The 22,125-nt window shown below is 37.5% G+C and overlaps 1 protein-coding gene across 1 annotated transcript in view; it reads left to right on the top strand.

The window, feature by feature from the left end:
• The window catches only part of Zbtb10 (zinc finger and BTB domain containing 10), a 35,383-nt gene extending 13,473 nt beyond the window's left edge, over positions 1 to 21,910 (top strand). The window contains exons 3-6 of the mRNA XM_034515959.2: positions 13,439 to 13,537; positions 16,477 to 16,653; positions 16,813 to 16,988; positions 17,232 to 21,910. Coding sequence (XP_034371850.1) covers positions 13,439 to 13,537; positions 16,477 to 16,653; positions 16,813 to 16,988; positions 17,232 to 17,531 — 752 coding nt within the window. The 3' untranslated portion in view covers positions 17,532 to 21,910. The remainder of the gene's footprint in view (positions 1 to 13,438; positions 13,538 to 16,476; positions 16,654 to 16,812; positions 16,989 to 17,231) is intronic.
• The last annotated feature ends 215 nt before the right edge of the window (positions 21,911 to 22,125 follow it).

Below are 22,125 nucleotides of genomic sequence, written 5' to 3'. Positions count from 1 at the left end.
CCATTGACGAACATCACAGTTTAGCAACTCAACCAAAAAGAGCTTTCTTATAGTAAGTGATAAATGTCTTAGGTAAATTTATTAGATGCTAACCAAAAGTAAAATAAAGTGGTTTTAGGGGGTTGCTTTTGTTTCATAATTTGGAAAATTTTAAAATTGAACCCTCAAATCCCTTCAGTATTATCAAGGAGTGTGACTCCTGCTGGTATCCTCTACACTATTTTATGATGGTGTTTAGTCATAGAGTGTAATTAATCACTTTATCTCTTGAAATTCAGATGTAGGATCTAGTTAACATTTTTTATTTAAACATTTATTGCTTCAGAAGTTTGCTAATTCCAGGATACTGTGTTTAGCATGACTTGGCCTATCACAGGTCTCCAGAAGCAGGAATGCTTTTCTTATTGTCACCTGACTGTCATTGTCCTTTGAACAGCTTGAAAGGAAGGACTATAAGCCTGGTTTCTTGGTGTGGTTATTTCTGTGGAATTGCAGTTTTTCTTTCCAGGCCGTGGAGACCTTTATTTTCAGTATATTCCTAAGACAGTGTATATACTGTATGCAAGAATCTTAGAATGTCCGCCAGGCGGTGGTGGCGCACGCCTTTAATCCCAGCACTTGGGGGGCAGAGGCAGGCGGATTTCTGAGTTCGAGGCCAGCCTGGTCTACAGAGTGAGTTCCAGGACAGCCAGGGCTACACAGAGAAACCTTGTCTCGAAAAACAAAACAAAAAGCAACAACAACAACAAGAATCTTAGCATGTCATATTGGTGGTAAAGAAGTTTTAATAAACAAAGGACTGATAAGGAGTAGAAAGAGTAGACATTTACCTTATTTTAAACTGGTTGTTTCTCACTTTGAGACAACATCTCAGGGATTTGACACTCCCTATCCATTTTAGGTTTGTGCACCATTAGTTTTGTAATTTAATGCCTGTTTACCTCAAAACCTGCTTGAGTTGGGTACACTTACACTTCAGCATTTTCAAGACAGAGACAGGTAGATCTCTGCAACTTAATGGCCATCGTGGTCTACATAGCATGTTGTGTCACAGCCAGGTCTGTCTCAATAGCAAACGAAACCATGCCTGTTTAGTCTATGTGATAATGATGGAGTATTTTATGTTAAATAGTCTTTTATTTCTCTCTCTCTCTCTCTCTCTCTCTCTCTCTCTCTCACACACACACACACACACACACACACACACACACACACACACAAAAGTCAAAGGACTACTTTGTGGAGTTCTCATTTTATAAAGGTTCCAGGAATGGTTGCAAAGCACCTTTCCCCACTGAGCCGTTCTGCAAGGCATGGTTTTTGGCTTTGAGTTAGTTTTCACCAGTAGAAAGAATACATGGAAATCAGCATTCATGTACAATGACTTATTGGATTATTTGTTTGTTTAGACAGGGTCTCATCATGTGGTTGTCTGTCTTGGAACTCATGTAGACAGAGATCTGCCTCCCAAGTGCTAGGACTAAAAAGCATGCACCAGCACTGTTCTTTTTCCTTGTGTTTTATGTCAGTTTCTACCAGCAAGTCCCTAATGAGACTTGCTTTAGAGACAGAGCCTTATATAACACAGGCTGCCCTTTAATTTACTATGTACCTGAGGGTCACCTGTATATTCATCCTTACACTCTTGGTTCTACCTTCCAAGTATTGAGATTATAGGGGTGCCAACACTCCTGCCTCTGAGGGAGTTTTTAATGTAATGATAGATGCTTTCCATATTAGTAAGCCAAACACAAAGGCTTACTAATGTAGAAGTTTTAACAATTCAAAACTAGTAACTACCAGGACTTCCTGCTGCATTTAGTATTCCACTAGAGCAGTAACTCTAATAGAGTGCTTAAACATATGTGCCCACACACATACAAATTTTGAGCACTTGGAAACATGCATACAATAAAAATCTTTGGAAAATTAAGCAGGTATTTTGGGTGATGGCAGAACCAATCAGAGCTAATGCTGTTCTTACAATTACCACATAATATTGGAATGACTTAAAACAATGTTGGATACTTTCAAAAGTCTTAGCAATTATTTTAGCAAGCATCTTCTCATCGTCCGTATCAATGCACCAGGTCTATCAAACATTGGATAGTTTAATGTGTCAGCTTATCTCATCCTAAAAGATAATTTGATACTTTTACATCATGGTTGCACTTTGGTATCTAAACTTGCTTACATTCACAAATTTGGTTTCATCATGATAATAAGCTGCATATGAACTGACACTTAAAATTTGATTAGTGTCTCTAAAGAAAAGTTACAGTGGCAGAAAAATGGGTCTTGTCTCACCTAAACAATATACAAAGTACAGGAAAATAAATGGTAAAGCCAATGTTTGTGGAATTCACATATAGCTAGTTCATAGTCTGGCCTTGCTGGTGGGCAGCCGTCCCTGTGAATTAGAGGTGACTGCGGTCTGCCTTTTGTGATTGTTCACAAGGCAGTTTCAGCAGCCCAAGTACTCTTATCAGAACTGTCTGGAGTGGAGAATAAGGATGGACATTTGTTCTGTATGTTCATCCAGTAAAGTACATGTTCAAATATGAAGCTGACTTTTTAAAAAAGTTCCCTTAAAACATGGAGCTAATAGCAGCACTAACTGTAGCCTTATTTATACTAGCTTCTAAGAAGCCTTCATAATTATTTATATAATGCCTTCCAGCGTGCTTTTTTTTTTCCTACTTTGCTCCAGAATAATACAAACTTTCACTTCCAACATAGTTTTAAAGAGAGGTAGAAATATATTTCTTGTGATATTTGTTTTTGAAGTCAGAGTTTCTCTGTGTAGCCCTGGCTAACCTGGAACTTGCTCTGTAGACTAGACTGCCCTTAAACTCAGATCTGCCTACCTTTGCCTCCCAAGTGCTAGGTTCAAAGATGTGTGCCCAGCTTTCTTGTAACTTTTAAGAATATAATCATACTAATCCTTGGTTAGTTTATATGCCTTTTATATAATAAAAATCAAAATAAATTCTCCAAGAGGTGTGTCTTCTAGAAGACCTGAGTTAAATTCTCAACACCCACATGGTGGCTGACTACCAGCTTTAAGTCCAGTTCCTAGGAATCTGACACCCTCTGAGGGCACAGGCACAAGTAGAAAAGTAGTGCACGTACACGCAGGTGAAAGGAATAAACAGTGTTTTTAAAACAGGAAGGAAAATAAACCTTATTAAGAACTTTATCGGCAGAAAATATGTTAGACAGGGTCTGACTATGTAGCGTTGGCTACTCTGGACCAGCTCCCCATGTAGACCAGTTTGGCCTCATCACAAAGCTTTGCCTTCCCAGTGGTGGTGGGATTAAAGGTGTGTGTTACCTGCCTGCCTGCCTGCCTGGGTTTTTAATGTAAAGCTGTAAATGCGAAGCAGCCTTGACCCAAAAGCTATGCTTTATGGTCAGTATGATTGAAAGGACCATAGGCTAAATGTAAACAGAAGGAACTATTTCTAGCAAAGCTTTGCTTAGTCCTTGTCAAAAAGTGGCTTTTAATCTTAGCCATAGATTAGAAACCTTGAGCATTACAGATGACAATAGCTAGGGACTCTTAGGGATTCCACTTGAAGTTCTACAGGTGATTCTACATGGGATTAAATCAACTGATGGAATAAGAGCTCAGATTCAGTTAGCTGTTGAAAACCAGCTCCTCTCTTTGTGACTACAATGGGTATGGGTAAGTTAAGCTAGAGTATCTATTTAAAATACAGTACTGTTTACAGGGTTATATGATTAAATGGCAAGTTATGTCTAGTGCCCTTAAAGTAAGGAAAGGCTATAGAAGTTATTATAACAGTTTTCCAGTGCTATGTACTTTCTGCCAAATTCTAGATAGATGGTCTTCCATAGCTTGGCTTGTTTGAATGCTGACAAAGATGACCTTAAGCAGCCTGTGAATACAGTGACAGTTATTAGAAGTTACCCTCATGTTGAGTCAAAATTAACTTCTATAATGCCTTTAGTTTTAATCCCTGTATCTGGATTAGAAAAGTAAATAATACCTCTGAATCCATGTTTTTCTAATTTAAGTGCCATTTCTTCTATTGTTGAATGTAGAGAACTGACTTTGAATTTTGCAGGGAAGTTTGATCATACATTACTAAGGCCTTTATTAAGGTCTGACTGCCTGCCTTTCCCAAGATTCTCCTGCTAAAGTAGGAGTCTTCAAAATCATGGCTCCTGTTTAAAACTTTTTGTTTGTTTGTTTGTTTTTTGTTTTTGTTTTGTTTTTTTCGAGACAGGGTTTCTCTGTGTAGCCCTGGCTGTCCTGGAACTCACTCTGTAGACCAGGCTGGCCTCGAACTCAGAAATCCGCCTGCCTCTGCCTCCCAAGTGCTGGGACTAAAAGGTGTGCGCCACCACCGCCCAGCCTGTTAAAACCTTAAAATTTAGTTCTGAGCTTGAAAATATGTTAGCATCTATATCATTATTGAGCTTAAATTTTCACTTATTAAGAAAAATAAAAAAAATTAACAAAACATACTTTTGCATGAATTTAAAGCTCTTACATCTGAAAAGTTCTAGTGAATATTTTGAAATCTAAATTCAATGCTTGGCATATTTGGATTTGTGAACACACTAAAGAGAAGGAAATGTGACTTCTTCTATAGATTATAACTACAGCTCTAAAAATGTATCCTTTTGTCCTGCTATGTTGATTGCACCTTCTAACATCCTCTGGAGGTTTTATTGAGATGGCACATTTTGAATTTAAGCTAGCATATCTTGTTGGACTTATTGCTAGACGACTTGATGATATTCATGTGATAGATCTATACACAGGGAACATGAAGGGAACCTGGGAGGCTTAACATGTTCTTTCATACTGGCTTGATAAATTTAAAAACTGAAAACTCAGTAAGCTTTATTTGCTTCAATTTTAACCATACTAGATGAAATCTAAGATTTGAAATTTAGTTACTAACTTATTTTTCAATATTGGTTTAAATATCGGGCCTTGTGGATACTAGGCAAGAGCTTTGCTAGTGAGGTATGCACTTAATCCTTACGTTTTTATTTATTTTAAACAATTCTGACACAGGTTAGAGTTGTGTATAGCTTAGGAAGATTTTGAACTTGTGATGCTCCTGCCTCAGCTTCTGAAGCATTTTGGTAACTAATAGGGTACCACCATAACCTGCTTCTTTTTTATTATTACATTTTCTTTGTTTTGCATGTGCACATTTGGAACTCAGGACAGTTTGTAGGAGCTTACTTTCTGCTTGATGGTGCCAAGGGGACCAGCTCAGGACAGCAGGCATGGCAGTGAGCGACTTTACACACTTAGCCATCTCACTGACCCTGGCCTCATAGTTGTAATTGGTATATTTACTTACCTTCTGGTGAAATTGCAGATGAGTTGGTATTAAAGCATATATCTGAAATAATTAGTAATTCTAGTTACAGGTAACTTTTATAATTGTTTAATTAGTTACATGCTAACTAGCATTTTTGTACTCCTGTGCCTATGGTGATAGTTGTTGTTCATTGCAAAATTCTGAAATGCATTCTAAATGTTATACATTCTTAAGAAATTAACACATTTGTTTACTTGTATGTATTTGTGTTTTGTAATTTATGGAGAATTAGTTCTAGCCTTCCATGTAGCTCACAGGGACTGAACTCAGGTCATGCCTTTACCCACTAAGATAGCTCACTTGCCATTAAAACGATACTTTATGATGAGTAGACATTTTTGAGATCTCTCACTATTTTGACCTTGTTATTATAAGTTTGTATATAAACTGTAGAAAGTAGAGTCTTAAAACCATGGAATTTTTGAGATATAGGTTTAGGTGTAGCCCTGTTACTTAAGAATTCCCAGTGTACCTGTAGTGATCTCTCTAATGGGAAAAGAAGAAACAGACTAGCTCAGAATTTGGAAATCATAAAAATCTCTAAAAATGGAAACTTTTAAAGAAATTTGAATTTGTGAATAAAAAGGTGTTGTGTATTTTCAATGTGTTTTCTTAAATGTGAATATTCCTATTTTGTCATAGAAATATTTTTGTTGTTGAGACAGAATCTGGTTATGTACCTCATACTGCTTGCTTTAAAGGTTGAGCCATGAAATCTTACTTAACACACATATTAGATAGTAACTATAAGTTGTCTGCCATCTTTTTTTTTTTCTTCTTCTTCATGACTTTTGCTCTTGAGATTTGTTGCTGTTTGGTTTTTTATTTTTGGAAATTATCTCAGCAGTCGAAGCTGGTTTTGAACTGATGTTCTTGCCTCTGCCTCCCAAGTGCAAGCTTGGCCTACGGGTCTTTGCCACACGTACACACTTTATTACTCTGAATAAAATGCTCACTATTTTCTTCTTTTCTGGTACATTTGGCTGTACTGGAGTTTATGTGGAGCTGGAGAGGCCTTCTGTGGATCAGTCCATGAGGGCTCTGCTGACGTGGCCCTCTGGGTTTGGAGACGAGGTCATTTGTTCTGTTTTGGTAGTGCTAGGCATGAACTGGGGCCTTTGCCCTTTCACTACGCTACCACCCCACCTCACAAGTTTATAGACTACTGAATATTTGGTTCCTGACAGCAATATAGTTGACCAGGTTGTTTTAAATTTCTCTTTAAATTTTGTGTGTGTTTTGCCTGCATGTGTGGCTGTTGATTATGTGCATTTGCCCTTGGGGCTAGAAGAGAACGCCATGAGGGTGCTGGGGTTGAGTCCAAACCTAGATCAGCCAGTGCTCCTAACCACTGAGCCGCTTCTCTTGTTTTGAATATCTAATGGGTGTGTATAGACAGTGTGCCCATCTACCTTTTGGTTTTTGTTTTTAATATGGTGGGTCTTGCTTGCTTGGTTCCTGCTTTGCCCAGTGTGTTGGCCAGGAAAGTGTCAGGGGTCTGCCTGTCTCTACCCAGTGTTGGTTTATAAATGAAAATCATGTCCCTGTGCTTACAAGGCAAATACTTTGGTAACTGAGTTAATCACTCTTTAACCACAGTAGTTTGAAAATGTTTATTCTCAAAGCTGTACTCTTTGAAAAATGTTATACTATAACAAATGATACTTTTCACATCATAAGAAATCTAGAAACAAAATTATAAATCTCAAGATAGCAAGCACATTGTTTAAGATTAAGGGTCTCTTATCTGAAACTAATTCCTAAGTAAATACTTCATGATACATTGGGTGCCAAGGAGTTGTGAGAAAGGTTACAGTGTGGGAGATGCACTAACTGCTCAGAAGAGGGAGAGGAAGCTTAGGAGAGAAGGCAGTGAGAGTTGACAGCAGTCATGGCACAGCGGCAAGACACTGGAGTGGTGAGGGGACGGGAAGATGGAAGAGAACAGGGAGAGCGGAGGCATGCTCAGTCTTAGACTGTAATTGTCTTTGTATGTCAAAGGCTAAGTTGTGATCGTCGTTTTATGACGGGCAACAGAGGTTTTCAAGTAGAGATTTGATCTCTTTAATTAGATTTGAGTTACAGAGTGTACTGAGGAAACTAGTTAAGGACTATTTGTTGTTGGCAGAAATATGTCTTTGAATGGTGAGGAGAAGAAACTATGAAGTCTAGTATAAGCAGGGGTAGTTGCAGTCTGTCACTTGAATCAGTGATTTTGAATGAAGGAAAACAAGTTCCTACAGAGCTACAGGAACTAACATTTACATTTGTGTTGTAAATGAAATTACTGAATGGGAAAGGGAAAAAGGCACCTTTGTATGTCTGAGTTTCAGCTGTTTTGATATTTTTCTGCTGTCAGCTCAGATCTCATTCTTTTCAAGAGTATTGGGATCCTGGCTAACCTGCACTGCACTCGCAAATGTCAGGGACACCTTCCCACAGACAGTGTCACACCAGGCAAGTGCTCTTGCCTCAGCCCCAGAATATTCCTAGGCATGCTTGCTGTGACATTGGTACTAAGAGTAACTCTGATTTGATGGTAGTACCTTGTTTCATAGTGTTTTAAAGCTCAGTATTGTTTAACTAGATCATCTCACTTATGGTTTCACACTGCAGTTTTGTGGTAAATATTCTCAAGACAGTTTTATAAAATGCCCAGACTGGCCTTGGACTTGGCCGTCTTCCCACCAAGTTCCTGATTAGCTGGGAACTTGTGCCATGTTAATGTGTATATGTGTGGGGGTCTGGTGGGGGGGTTGCACATTTGGGGATAAGATTACTTACCATCTCCTTAGAGGCAGATTTTGGGTTCTCAGGTTTGGGGGTAGATGCTAAGCTGTATCACAGGATACTGCTTCACCACTTCTTTGTGTGTGTGTGTGGGGGGGGGTGTCAGTGAAGGAGGAAACAGCAACTTATTTATGTGGCTTAGTTGGCCTCAACTCGATTTTTAGACTCAGTGTTGCAGGATATTTGATCACACTGTGAACCCTGAGATTGCTTTATTTACTGGAAAAACCTGTTTTTAGTTGTGGTGTGGCTCAGCCTTAGCCCACACCTTTAAGCCAAGAGTTTTCTTGACCAGACAGGAAGTGAACGTAGGATTACTAACCAAAAAAAAAAAAAAAAAAAAAAAAAAAAAAAAAAAAAAGAGGACTCCTGATAGAGATGGCACAGGAAGCAGAAGGAGGGACATTTTTTGAGAGGAGCATTCCTGATAAAACTAGGTGGCTGAGGAAGAAGGTCAGCTGAGCGCTTTCTCTGCCTCACTGAGTTAGCAGGCTTTGATCCCAGCAGCTGGATCCTGCATCTTCATTTGTAAAAATCAACCAAGATTTTGCTGTTAAAGCAACACCCCAGCCCTCAGACCATCTGATTCATAAATATGTACTTAGCATTCCTGATGAAAAATAGGTCTTCAAAAAAGTCTTGTTAGGGTTTTTTCTTTTGTTTTTGTTTTGTTTTTGCCAAGTTGAAAAGACGTAGGAATTTTACCAGGGATAGGGGATTTCTAGGATTATGTAGACTATCCTGAAAATCAAGTATGTTAAGAGTTTATTTTCTAATCTTAATTTTAGAGGAAATGGTGACCTAGAGTCAACCTTTTTTTGTTGTTTTTAAAATGCATTTGGGTGTTTGCCTATTGCCTGGTGCACATGGAAGTTTGGATGCCACATCCCCTAGATCAGAGTTTCAGACAGTTTTGAGCCACTATGTGGATGCTGGAAATCAAATGTAGGTCCTTTCATAGGTAGAGAAGCCAGTGTTATTAACTTTCCAGCCCAAGAGATACTGTAACCCCGAACAAGACTAATGCCTAAGTCATACTTGGTGAAAGCCTATTATCAGCTGGAAAACTGGCTTTGGAATGAAGAACAAATGAAGTCCTTGGTTCCCTCAAGAGTTATTCCTTAGTAACTATACCACAGTATGCTTTTGGTTTTGAAGGGAAACAAAGCACTTGATTTTGGATGAGGAATTTTGTACCTAGTATCTATAGGATTAAGCTCACACTTGGATATTCACTTTTCTGCAATGATGGGCATGGAATCCAGGGGCTCATGCATGGTGGGCAGGTGTTCTCCACTCCACTAATCCCCAACCTCACCAAAATAAATTTATAATACTTTAGGATAGGAGATATAAAGTGCCTCATTTAAAGAACTAGTTGATACCTAGATCATGAATGAGGCCAGCCTAGTCAGTGACTCCAAAAAGAACCAAAAAGCCAGCTGGTTGAGGAAAGCATGTAGCAAATCACTGTAGTAGAGTAATTCAGGAACAGAACAAGCATGATTACAAACCATCTTGACAGAATTATGATACAAGGTTATCTGAACCTTTAAGAATAATGACTTCCAGAAGGGTATGATGGTACATACAGCTGGTGGTGCTAGCAATTGATGCAGCAGCTCTGTGTGCTTGGGGCCAGCCAGGGCTACTTCATGACAAAACAATCATAATGACCTTTCTTCCTTAGACATTGAGAAAAATTATAGTTTGAATAATATTAAATTTCATTTATTTTTATGATTAGTAAAATATACTTATTAGGAAAACAAAACCACTAAACTCTGAGTAAATATTTTCAGTTTGTGGATATTTTAATGTAATTATTAGAAATGCTACTATTGGGTTGCAAAAGTCAAAGTATTCTACCTAGTGTTTAATAATACTTTAAAAGCCTTTTATTTGCTATGCATTGTATAATAGAAAATAGTGTACACCCTGCTCTCAAGGAGTTTGTGAAAAGTGAGGTACTTGAACTTCCTGTTCCTGTCCCACCATTGCATCCTATAGAGAAAACAGATACTAACATTGTGAAGGGTGGGGGGGCAGGGAGGAAGGGAGAAGTGTATATATGCCTGAGGAGGATATTGTATACCCTGTTCTATCATTTGCCACCTTATTCCCTTCAGATACAGGGTCTGTCACTGAACCTTGGTAGCAATCCCAAGTGATCCTCTCTCTGTACTTGAACAGTACTGAGTTACAGGATCATCAGTCGACACTCTGTATTTCATGTAGGTGCTGGGATTCCACAAACTCAGATCAGTCTTCCTGTCTCCATTTCCCAAGTGTTGGGATTGCTGGCATGAGTCTGCTCTCTTGAATATTCAAACCTGAAGTTCTAGAATCTTGTATATTCTTTCTCTCTGTTCATATGTCAGTATTTGTAACATCTGTAATATAGTGACTTCTGGTAGCATTTAAAGATGTTTCGTTTCTTATTGTTTCTCTCTTCTATCTTATAGTCACATTTCTGAAAGTATCCCCCATTCTTTTATTCTCAACATAAGCCATTCTTGCCCTGTTAACCTTCTAAGTATTATCCTAAGAGCATTCTAGATACTTTGTGAGTGGGATAAATAATTCTAGGGTTCTTTTATATACTTGACATTTTTGAGTGGTCTTAATCTTTGCTCCCCCAGTATTATTTATCATCATCTGATAATTTAGACCATTTTTGTTTCCAGCCCAAGCACCAGATCTATATAGTCTTATTAAATTTCTGTACTTGGAAACAAGTGGAATAATAAAATTATTAGCATTAAGAGCCATTAATTTGAACATTTTTACACACACACACACACACACACACAAATCCTCACAGAAAGTCAGTTTTCAACTTTTAGAATTACTTAGTTGGCTTGGTTGGTTTATTATAATACAGGTTACTGCCAACTGGCCAGCCTCTTTGGTGAAGACCCCATTAGTGCTGGTATACGGTCTCTAAAAGCCAGTGCATTAAGAAGAGAGCAGAATGACCTGTTAGGGGAATTCAGTACCAAGTAGAAGCAAGCCTGCCCTTTCAACTATCCAAACACTACTCAGGTGTGTTAGATTCAGTGCTCTAGACTTTGTACCCCATGTTTCCTCTGCTGCCATCAGAAGATGACCCAGCTTCTTCCCACAACATGAATTCTCCCACCAAGCGTTGTGCTACACGTCACTGTCTTTCATCAGCCCTCAGTTTGGGCTACTAAGAACTAACTGCCTCTCTCCTTGTCTCACCTCACCCTCTGCCTGCAAAATGCAGGCATTGGGCAGCAAATCACAGCCTGCAGCTTAGGATTGCTTTGTAACTGGTCTCTGCATCTCCTCTCAGATTGCTTTTATTCATTCATGACAGTGTGAAGTAGGTTTTTAGAATTCAAATAGAAGAGCTGTTTCTTAACTTAAATAAGTATGGAATTCTTACCATGACCCCTAAACCACTGGTTTATATCACAGGTTCACAGTCAAGTGATATTACTGGTTCCTTAGTATTTAAGTGAGTTGGGCTTTTATAATTGTACACCAGAATGTGCTGTATCACATTGCATTGTGTGAATGAATACACGGTAGTTTATTTACACACTGCAAATACGTTTTCAGTTAAATGTCTACTTTTTTGGGGGGGGGGCTTTTTGAGACAGGGTTTCTCTGTGTAGCCCTGGCTGTCCTGGAACTCACTCTGTAGACCAGGCTGGCCTCGAACTCAGAAATCCGCCTGCCTCTGCCTCCCAAGTGCTGGGGATTAAAGGCATGCGCCACTACCGCCCGGCTAAATGTCTACTTCTTTACAGAGAAGTTTTTGTTTGTATTTTTTATTTACTTTAGGGGATCCAGAATAGTCAAGGATGATCATACCAAAGATGTTTTGAGCCAAGGAGATAGTTGACAAAGGAGGGATTTTAAAAGTGTTTTCAGATACTTAACTCAGTTGAGTAGAGGGAATTTAGATTTAGATTTAGTACAGTGGACATCATCCTAGGATTGGAAGCAGGAACCTGAATAGTAAGGTCAGGCTAAACTAAAAAGCTATAATAAACCATTGAAAAATTAAAGATTTGTGTTTCAGAAAGATGCTCATTATTAAAGTGCAGACTATATTTGGCAAGCAAGGAGATAAGAACTCATTAGCATGAGAGGAGTGAATGAGGTCATAATTATTGATAACAGTGAAAAGTGAACACCCCATCGTCATGGCTTTAATAGAAATACTGCCTCTCTAGTTGATTTGTCCAGTAGATCAAATCAACTCTTAACCAATAAGCCACAATAATAACAGCTTTTATTAAATCTCTACCTGGAATTTTAACTAGGTCTATTTTTGAACTAATAAGAGAACAACTCCAATCTGCTTTTTTAGCACTCATAGTTCATATTACACTCAGTAACACTTGATGGGCAATAACATTTAGTTATTCAACTAAACTTCTTATATTAGATCTTTAATATGATGAATATAAATGAGCTAACAAGGTATGCAGTGACATAGCTAGTTAGCAAAACTAGGGTCAGTACCTGAGACATCTCAGTTCTTCAGAGACCATTCCGAACCAGTTGTACATGGTTTTGTGGTTGAAAGCTGTTTTCATCATGGGTTAAAATTTCAAATTATGCTAAAAAGATTGGCTTAGTAACCAAGATGGCTTCACCTCAGAGGACCCAGGTTTTATTCCTAGCATCCACATAGTGGCTCACAACCATCCACATGTCACACACACGAATTCTGGCAAGATATTGATGTACAAAATAAGTAAATCTTCACTGTATATTTGTCTGTCACATAATAAGGTGTATTTGTCTGTCACATAATAAGGGTGGTGTTACAGTGCTTACCTAAGATGTTCACAATGTTCAGAACTCTGGCTTCAGTCCACAGCAGCACACAACATTTCAAATTCTTTCTTTTAATTAAAGGTATTTTCATATATTAGCACAGTTTTCACAATTACCACCAAGTCAGAAATATCATGGCTGATGAGATGACTCGTAAAAACACTGTGCCTGGTATCCTGAGTTAAGTCCTGGAACCCATACTGGAAGGGCAGACTGGACTCTGCCAGCTCATACTCTTGCATACCTGTGGTGCACACAGTACTACATTTGTTTAGCACATCATTAGAGGGCATTGAGTTTAGACAATAGGAAAAAAGGATGAATAAAGTATGTTCTGGTTGTCACCTGGAGTTTACATGCTCAGTGTGTGGTGGGCACCCAGTACTGGGAGAAAGTACTTGTTCTCGGGTGGTGGATGGTTCTGGTGCAGTTTGTGAATAAACTCATTGTGTCATTTTCAGATTTGGATGGTGCACTACTCTCAGGGGCTGATGGTGATAGGACCATGAATACAAATTTATTGGCTGAAGCCTGCAGTGGTCAAGATGCAGGAGACGCTGGTAAGTACAGTTAGAGTTTTGGCAAGAGTGCCAATCTGAGAGGTTCTGAGGATTGTAGAGTGCTGGTGAGTCTGCTGTAGATCCTTTGCTATTTGTATGTAAACGCATCCGATTAGAGACCAGTCTGAGGTTAGTTAGGACCTTGGTACATTTAAGTTGGCATTGTTTGGGGTGGTACCTAACATAGAGCCTTTGGGACCACCTGCCTCATGCCACATACATACACACATGCACAGTTAATCATTAAAATAAAATGTAAAAACATGATATAAAAAATTTAAGAAAAATGCTGATAAAATTTTAAACAGTGATATTTAAAGCAGTTTTACTTTGGGGAAGCATTGAGTATAAAGGCAAAAATTACATGACCATTGTAAATAAAATAGATTGAATTGGACAGAAATCTATTTTATAGCTCCATAAAAAATAAATCTCCATAAAGGTTTTTTAATTATATTTTGTGTGTGTGTGTGTGTGTGTACATGCCTGCCTTACCAAGAAAGAAGAGTATCTGTACCTTTAAGTTTAAAAAGGAAATACTATTTATTTTGTTGGTACATGTTCTGGCACTGAGATCAGAATACATCTGGGAATTGGCTTCTCTACCCTGTGGGTACTAGCAACCCCAATCAGATGATTAGGCTTGGCAGCAAGTGGTTTTACATTGAGCCATCCCACTGGCTGCTTGCAGGGTAATGGTGTATGCAGGAAAGCATGCAATTTCAAGTTCTTTAAAGTCTAATTCTTACATTGTCAGATTACTAGTTTTAAATATATCCTGTGTGTGTGTGTATACATATATGTGTATGTGTGTATATATATATGTGTATATGTATATGGTGACTACTTTTAATATGGTTTCTGACATCAGTTAAGTATTTTGAACAAATCAAAAATATCGGGTACATGCTAGCTTTCTTAAATACATTTATTCAGCAAATAAGTAAAGGGCATGTGCTTTGGACATTAGAAGCACAGTGTCCTGCTGTCTGATGTCCTGTTAGAAACAAATCTGCTACTTTACTTAATTCTTTAAGGAATATGAATCATAAAGCCCCAACTCAGGTTAGAAGTGGGAACCGACAAGGCTGGCAGCCCAGGCTGCCACCCCAGTTCCCACCCTCCATGTTTGGAAATGTTCACACCAACAATACTACTTGTGATTATAGCCCCAGAAGGTTTTCTTGAATTAACAACAACAACAAACCAAAACCATATTCCAAATAGAAGACAATTTTACAGTTGTAATGCAGTGCATTTTTAAAAACTCAGATTTGTTTTTTTTGGAGACATAGTTTCTCTGTGTAACCATGCCTGTTCTAGAACTCACTGTGTAGACCAGGCAGGCCTTGAACTGAGAGATAAAATGCCCCTGCCTCCGGAGTGGTAGGATTAAAGGTATATACCACCACCCGGCTCCCAAAGATCCCTTTTTACCAAAGAAAATCTTAAATTTATTCTAATTTTTAAGAGGACAATATCTCTAGCAAATGGGGAAATTTTGTATTTATGAAATCCAGGAGTTTGTGGGAAGAAAATTTTACTAGAGATAGCACTCTTTCTCAGAAGTACGTGGGGCTAGATGTGTTACAAAGGATGGAGTCTTTCAGAATTTGCAGTGTTTTCATGGCCTTTACTGATGAAAGCAAGAAGCAACAATCAAGGTTGCCATCTCTCATTGAAAAACTGTAAAATGCTCCAAAATCAAGTTTTTGAGTAGCAACATGATCTTAAAAAAAACAAAAAACAAAAAACTAGATTTGTGAGCGTTAGAGATTGTGGATTTTTAGATTAGAGATATTCTACCTGCATTACTATATGAGTAACTTCTCTGCACATGCCTATATTGAAAAGGAATGTTGTAGGCAAGTCAGTTAAAAATGCCTTGCAATGGGAGCCTGTTTGCTACCATGGAAAAAAACATACAGAGGTCCTTACTGTTGAGACAAGGCAGCCCAGAGGGGTGGTTGGAAAGAAAGAAGGGTTGTATCAAGTTAGTCTTGGTTTGGTTATAGAAAGTGCAGACTTCTTACTGTGAGGTAGATGGGTAGCCCTTCTTCCTTGCAGCCTGACAGGCTTTGAATTAGCTTGGTTTTGGTTTGTACCACCAGTTTTTTGAAACAGGGTCTTACTCTTCTAGTCTGACTTTATCTCAGCCTCCCAGTATTGGGATCTTATTCTTTTTAAAAAAAGAATCTGTGGGAGGTGTGGTGGTACAGGTGGGTGGTGAGGCAGGGGTCCCAAGTTAAAAGTATTCTCAGCTACACAGCAAGTTGAAGGGCCAGCCTGGAGTGCATAGGCCATGTCCTAAATCAGAAAAAAAATGGAATTGCTCTGGCCGAGTGGAAACTGGGAAACAATTTGGCAGCTACTAAGAAAGAACCCACACACCAGAATAGAATTGATGGTTGATTGGATCAAGTGGCAAAAATGTAAAGTTATATGTATATATTTATATGTAGATATGTCTGTGTATATATCTATATGTCCTTATACAGAAAAGAATCTTTGACCCAATAAATGATATATAAATTTTAAATAGGATTGAGGTAATTCCCAACTATGTGTTCTCCTGGTTTCTGTTACTATGGACTAGGCTTTTGTTGCTGTTTTCTGTGACTTTAAAAAAAAAACGTTTAGAGGTTCAAGAGTTTTATTTATATCCTTAGAGTATGGGAATTGAGTCTAGGGACTTGTTCAGGTTTTGGAGGGAAGACAGAATGGGAAGGAATTGGGTAATTTTTTTGAGACTGGGCCTTTCTTGTGGCTTGTAGCTGACTCTGAATTCAACGTCCCAAGTGCTAGGATACAGGTATGAGCCAGCACATGCCACTTTATTTAGTTTATATTAAAATAGCCTATCATTGTTCTTATTTTCTCTGGCTCTAATTAGAGTTTTTCCCAGCCTTTCCTTCAAAATGGCTTTTCAATTGTCCTAGGAGCATCCCATGATTTCAAGTACGGCCTGATGCCTGGCACTTCAAGCGATTTCAAGTATGAGTTGCTTCCAGGTACTTCGAGTGACTTCAAGTTCAGAGTGCTGCCGGATGCTGCAAACGATTTCAAATACGGATTGTTGCCAGAATCTTGGCCCACACAAGGAACGTGGGAAAATGGCAAGTATTGATCAACTGAGCAACTACAAAATTCTAAGATCCCATAATTAAACACTTCCAAGTTGTGTTAATAATTGCTATTCCTTCATGGCTAGACATAGTATTGGTAAGTGGTTTCTCTTTTTAATATTATTAATCAGTCCTTTTTTCCCCTTTAAGGTAACTCATCTCTAATCATGATGAACAAGTTAAAATGCCCTCACTGTAGCTATGTAGCCAAATACAGACGAACACTAAAACGGCACTTGCTCATCCATTCTGGAGTCAGATCATTTAAGTGTGATATTTGTGGGAAGATGTTTACTAGAAGAGAACACGTAAAGAGACATTCCCTGGTGAGTGACTTGAAACTCCCCAATCTGGGGAGCTTTTATGCCAGGGATATTTTAAAGCATTTTACTTTCAAATTTAAGGAAAGATGCTAAACTGCTTTAAGCAGGAATTATTTTTGAGCTGATATTGTAATTCATTTAAAGATATTAACTGTCCATTCATTACTAGTTGTATGGCTTAATTTGAATGGTTCAAATGTGTTTATCTGTACTGTTCTTATAATGAATTTTTCCTCTTTCAATTAGGTGCATAAAAAGGATAAAAAGTACAAATGCATGGTGTGTAAGAAGATCTTCATGTTAGCAGCCAGTGTTGGAATAAAACATGGATCTCGACGCTACGGAGTATGTATGGACTGTGTAGATAAATCACAGCCAGGAGGGCAAGAAGGTGTAGATCAGGGACAGGATACAGAGTTCCCTCGAGACGAAGAGTTCGAGGAACATGAAGGAGGTGAGCCCGATGAAGAGATGGCTGAGGACGGACAAGATCCGAGCGACGCACCTCGATGGGATGGATCAGGAGGCGTTTATGTCTCTGGATGATTAGATGACCTATATATTCCTCAAGAATGCTGCATTGGACATACTATGAATCGACAATTGGGATTGTTGAACTTGAAGGCTTGCAAAATATGGTACATGCTGGATGGTAGTTACGTTGCTGTGAAAAACTGTAGGGTTTAAAGCCTTATAGCAAAAAATTTTTTATATTTGCACAGGACTATACAGCAAACAACCATGTGGTTGGATACATGGAGTCCTCACATATTTCAGTCAGTTGTCAAAGTAAAATATTTTTTATTTATAGAATATACAGTTAACTATTTGGGTTGTATGAAAATATAGTCCTTGTCCTCTACAGAGCTTGCTTACATTCATGTGCCACTTTAACATGAATGAAGAAAATCCATTTATGGAAGTACAGTGACAGTTGACCCAATCACTCTGTCAATCAAACCACTCAGGCTAGTTTGTACTAGTAGAGTTTTGTTTCTATTTTTATTTTATTTTATTTTTTTTAATACAGATTTTCAGTGAGGGGCTTTTTTAACCCCATTGGTTCTATTTTCTTGGGTTTTTTTTTTTTTTTTTTTTTTTTTTCATTTGCTTCATAACTTAAACCAAGTCTCTTCTAGTCTTAGATATTTCTTAATTTTGTGCTGATAGGCATGTTTATAAGAACTGGAGAGGTAATTTATTGGAATGAACTAACTGACTCCCCATCCTCCCTTCCTTTTTTGACATGAATTTTACTACTTCACAAATGAAGAATGATGTTACAAAGTTAGAATGGTGAAGCTGACACATACCACTGAAATGATTATGACTTAGAAGTAACTTTCTCCTGCTGCTCTAATCTGATAAATGGTTACTCTATGATGTTTTCTGACATGGGTTTTGGTTTTGGGTATCTGTTACTTTGGCACTATTCTCGTTTGCCTCTTATATTTTGCCAGTGTACTATACCTCAGCCTTATTTGAAATACAGAGTCTAATTGAAGAATAGTCATAGAAAAATACGTAAAATTATTTGTTTTATAATTCATCCTCCATGTCCAGTTTGGTTAGCTTGTTATGCAATATAAGTGAAATATCAGGTTTTTTTTTCTCCTGTGCCCTTTTTTATCATTAAAATGAACACAAAATGTGCATTCTCTTTTTTTGTTTCATACTTACCGGGATGTTGAGTGTTTTTAAATTGTGGCTGATAATATATTTTTCCTTTCCAAAGTCACCACACCTTGATGAAATCTTAATCATCTCCATGATTCAACATACAAAAATACTACAAGTAAAAATGTTGAGAGCTTTTATTATTGCATTATCTAAATTCTTCAGGAGTCAGAGTCATTCATGCAGCTTAACCTGTTAGGTTTACGTAGCTAGATGACCAGGGACTGAACGGACAGCATATCAGGAGCATATTTATTACATGTATAAAGAACGGAGAGACGGCATATTTTCAACTTTCTTTTAAATAGAAATTGAGTATATTTTCCTATTTTATATCAAATATCTAAATTATGACAGTTGTGTGGAAGAAGCCACAGAGTTGCTTTGACAGACACAATCTTTTTGGTGCTCCATCTAGTCAAAGTTGAAAAGTTGATTTTCTTTTTAAAGAGACAAGCTTCGTCATTGCCTCTGATTTCAGTAGAATAATGGTTTGATATTGGACAGTGATTTTTTTGTGTGTGGATAAATCAGAGATGAAATACTCGTGTTATGTAGTGAGACCCACCCACTGCCCTCTGACTGAACTGTACGGTAGTCTCTGCATTTCTTGGGAGGATGGCAGAAGAGTTTCACTTTGATTTTTTTTTTTTTTTTTTGAAATGAAGAGTACACCTTATTCTCTGTGTTTGAAACAAATGAGTAAAATGTAATTCTAGTAAAGTCCAAAATAGACATAGTTGGGCAGAGATATTATGAATGAAAAAGTATTTTAAACGTAAAATGTTCTGCTTTGTGAATATGTAAGTATAGTATAAAGATTTCTTTCATCCCATCTATCCCCTTTAAAATAAACCATAGTTTACAATTGGTAGATCTGTCTATATATAAATATATATTAAAGAGCAAATATATATATTTAAAAAAAGATCACCTAAATCTGCTTTATTAGACAGTAGTTCACTTACTGCATAGAAACTGGACTTGGCTTTACATTGTCAATGTACTTTATTTTACTCGAGATATGACCTTATCTTGAAACAGAATTTCCTTTATTACTTAAATCATTTATGTATATCTGGTAAATTATGACCAAATTTTTGTTAGATTGCATACAGTAAATTGAAATACACATTTGGTACACTACGGGATTGTTGTGCTTTTGTTTGGTTTTAGTTGGAAACAGGTTTGATGTAGTTGACTTATTACTGTTAATTTAAGATATTCTATAATTGTCCATTGCCTTTTATGTCGTGTTGTGACAGATTTGGCTATATTTTTAGTCATCTGAAATATACTTTAAGAAGTTTGTTTTTAGGTAATCCAAAGGAAAATGTTTATACTCTTGAATATATATTTGCCTCAGCCTATATAAAAGTTTCTTTGACGTAAACACTTTACCAGAAACAGAACTGACAGACTTTTCTACTGCTGACTGCCTAAGTTATTTTGTTTCATGGTCTTCAGGGATTGCCTCTGCCCTTCTAGACCTTTTTTTAAAAATAGTTTTAGTACTATACTACTGGACGTTTCTATTTTTTTAAGTATATTCCTTTTCTGACAATACAACTTCAGGAAGTTGATAAATCTCTTAAGAACTTTTGATTGGTCTCAGAAAGGTAATGGATTGAATACTCAGAATTTTGTCTGAAAGTCTGGCAGAGTTTTGTTGTACATTTGGTGAAGTTTTTCATGTAATTTATATTTTAAATAAAATATTTTTAGAGTTTTTAATTTTAATGAAGGGGAAGAACATACACTTTCATATTCCACAGTGGTAATACTATGTCATAAATTCAGATCATGTGTTATTCTCCCAGACAGTTTCTTCCATATGGTCCCTCATTTGTCAAGGTTCTTGACTCTCACATTTTTTTTTATTAGACATGTTGCTAAATTTTAGCACTCTAGTGATCAAGAGCTTGGTGTGTGTGTGTGTGTGTGTGTGTGTGTGTGTGTGTGTGTGTGTGGTACTGGAAGAGGAAACTGGACAACAACAAGTGGCTCTGAATTTGGGGGCAAAAAAGTACTATTTGGCTTAAGTAAAGCCATCCTAATAAAGAGTGAGTAAATTCATTGCAATTCATGGAATACTCAAGCACAGTAAGTACACCGTACTTTCAGTAAGTGCATATTAGTTGTTCAATAATGTGAACCAAGAGAAAAAAGTAAAAGCTGGTAGGGAGAAATGAGGGAAGTGGAGGGCCTGAGGAATGGAGTCGGGCAGGAAGGAGCTCTGGGGACTGGCTCTGTGGTTGAAGCATTCTCTGATCATGGCATAAGAGATTTGTTCTTTGGTTTATGACCTGAAAACTCCCACTTTTTGGTATGCCCACTCTTCTTGTGTTTGCCTTACTTTATCTAACCTATAAGGTAGGTGCTATTCTATTTTACAAATAAGGAAAGACTCAGAGAAACTCAGACACTTGCCTAAATCACCCTGGCTTTCTAGAGCAGGGATTAATCAGGTCTGCTTCGGAAGCTCCGACTCTTTAGGCTCTGTTGATGCCTCATAAAACAACTTTTTTTGTAAATTTACATTCTATGAAATGGCTATTTTAGGAATTTTGTTTTCTTCTGGGAGTTGCTTTTGTCACTTTGACTTAAACACACCTTACTGTAATCCTTTGTGAGTGGGCTGATATTTTCACTTTTTAAAAGGATGGTTTTTTTAATATGAAGAACTATATATAAGCCCCAGCCTGTGTGCTGTTCAGTCACCCAGATCCTTAAGCTTAACTATGGTACCTACTCTAGAGTTAGAACCAACAGGTGTTTTCTTAGTTCAGGATTTAAGGTAGAATTATTTATTTTGTTTCTTCTTTACCTGCTGTATTCCAGGCTTCAAGTGAAGTTGAACAAGGTAGTTTAAAACATGTTAGGGATAAGCACACTTTGAAAGATGTTTTCTCACCCTGAGTTTTAGGGCACTGGGCACTAAATTTGGAATACACTAGCTATTGAGAACAAAATTTGGGGTTTAAGAAAGGGATGATTGAGGCCATTATGATATGGGAGAAACAGCATCTTAAACACTGTAAACAGAACTCTTCTGCCTGCTGTTTGTAAAAGCTCTCTGGCAAGATCTTTTACAAAGACCAATTTTCTTTTTTAAATGTAATTTACCTACCTAATATTTAAATGTCCTGAGACATGTATGTAAGCTTCCAAAACCTTGTTTGTCTGTGTATTTAGAAAATACACAAGATTCTTTATCAAACTTAAAATATAAACTTGTGAGCACTAAACTGCTTCTGGCTTTGTGAATTTTATTGATATTTAATTCTGGTTTATTTGCAGGTATGCTAGTTTAGACTCATTGGAAACACCTTTGTAGATTTGGACATTCAAATTCCTTTGTACTCAGAGTTTACAGGATTGAGTTGTAGAGTCCGATGAGGTTTTTCTGTTTGTATGGGTTTTGGGTTTTGGTGTGGAAGTACAAAATAAGTAAAGCTACCTC

This window comes from Arvicanthis niloticus, chromosome 13, assembly GCF_011762505.2.
Source record: "Arvicanthis niloticus isolate mArvNil1 chromosome 13, mArvNil1.pat.X, whole genome shotgun sequence".
NCBI classification, from domain to species: domain Eukaryota; kingdom Metazoa; phylum Chordata; class Mammalia; order Rodentia; family Muridae; genus Arvicanthis; species Arvicanthis niloticus.
Note: the sequence above shows the minus strand (reverse complement) of the source record. Positions and strands in the feature narration are given on the sequence as shown.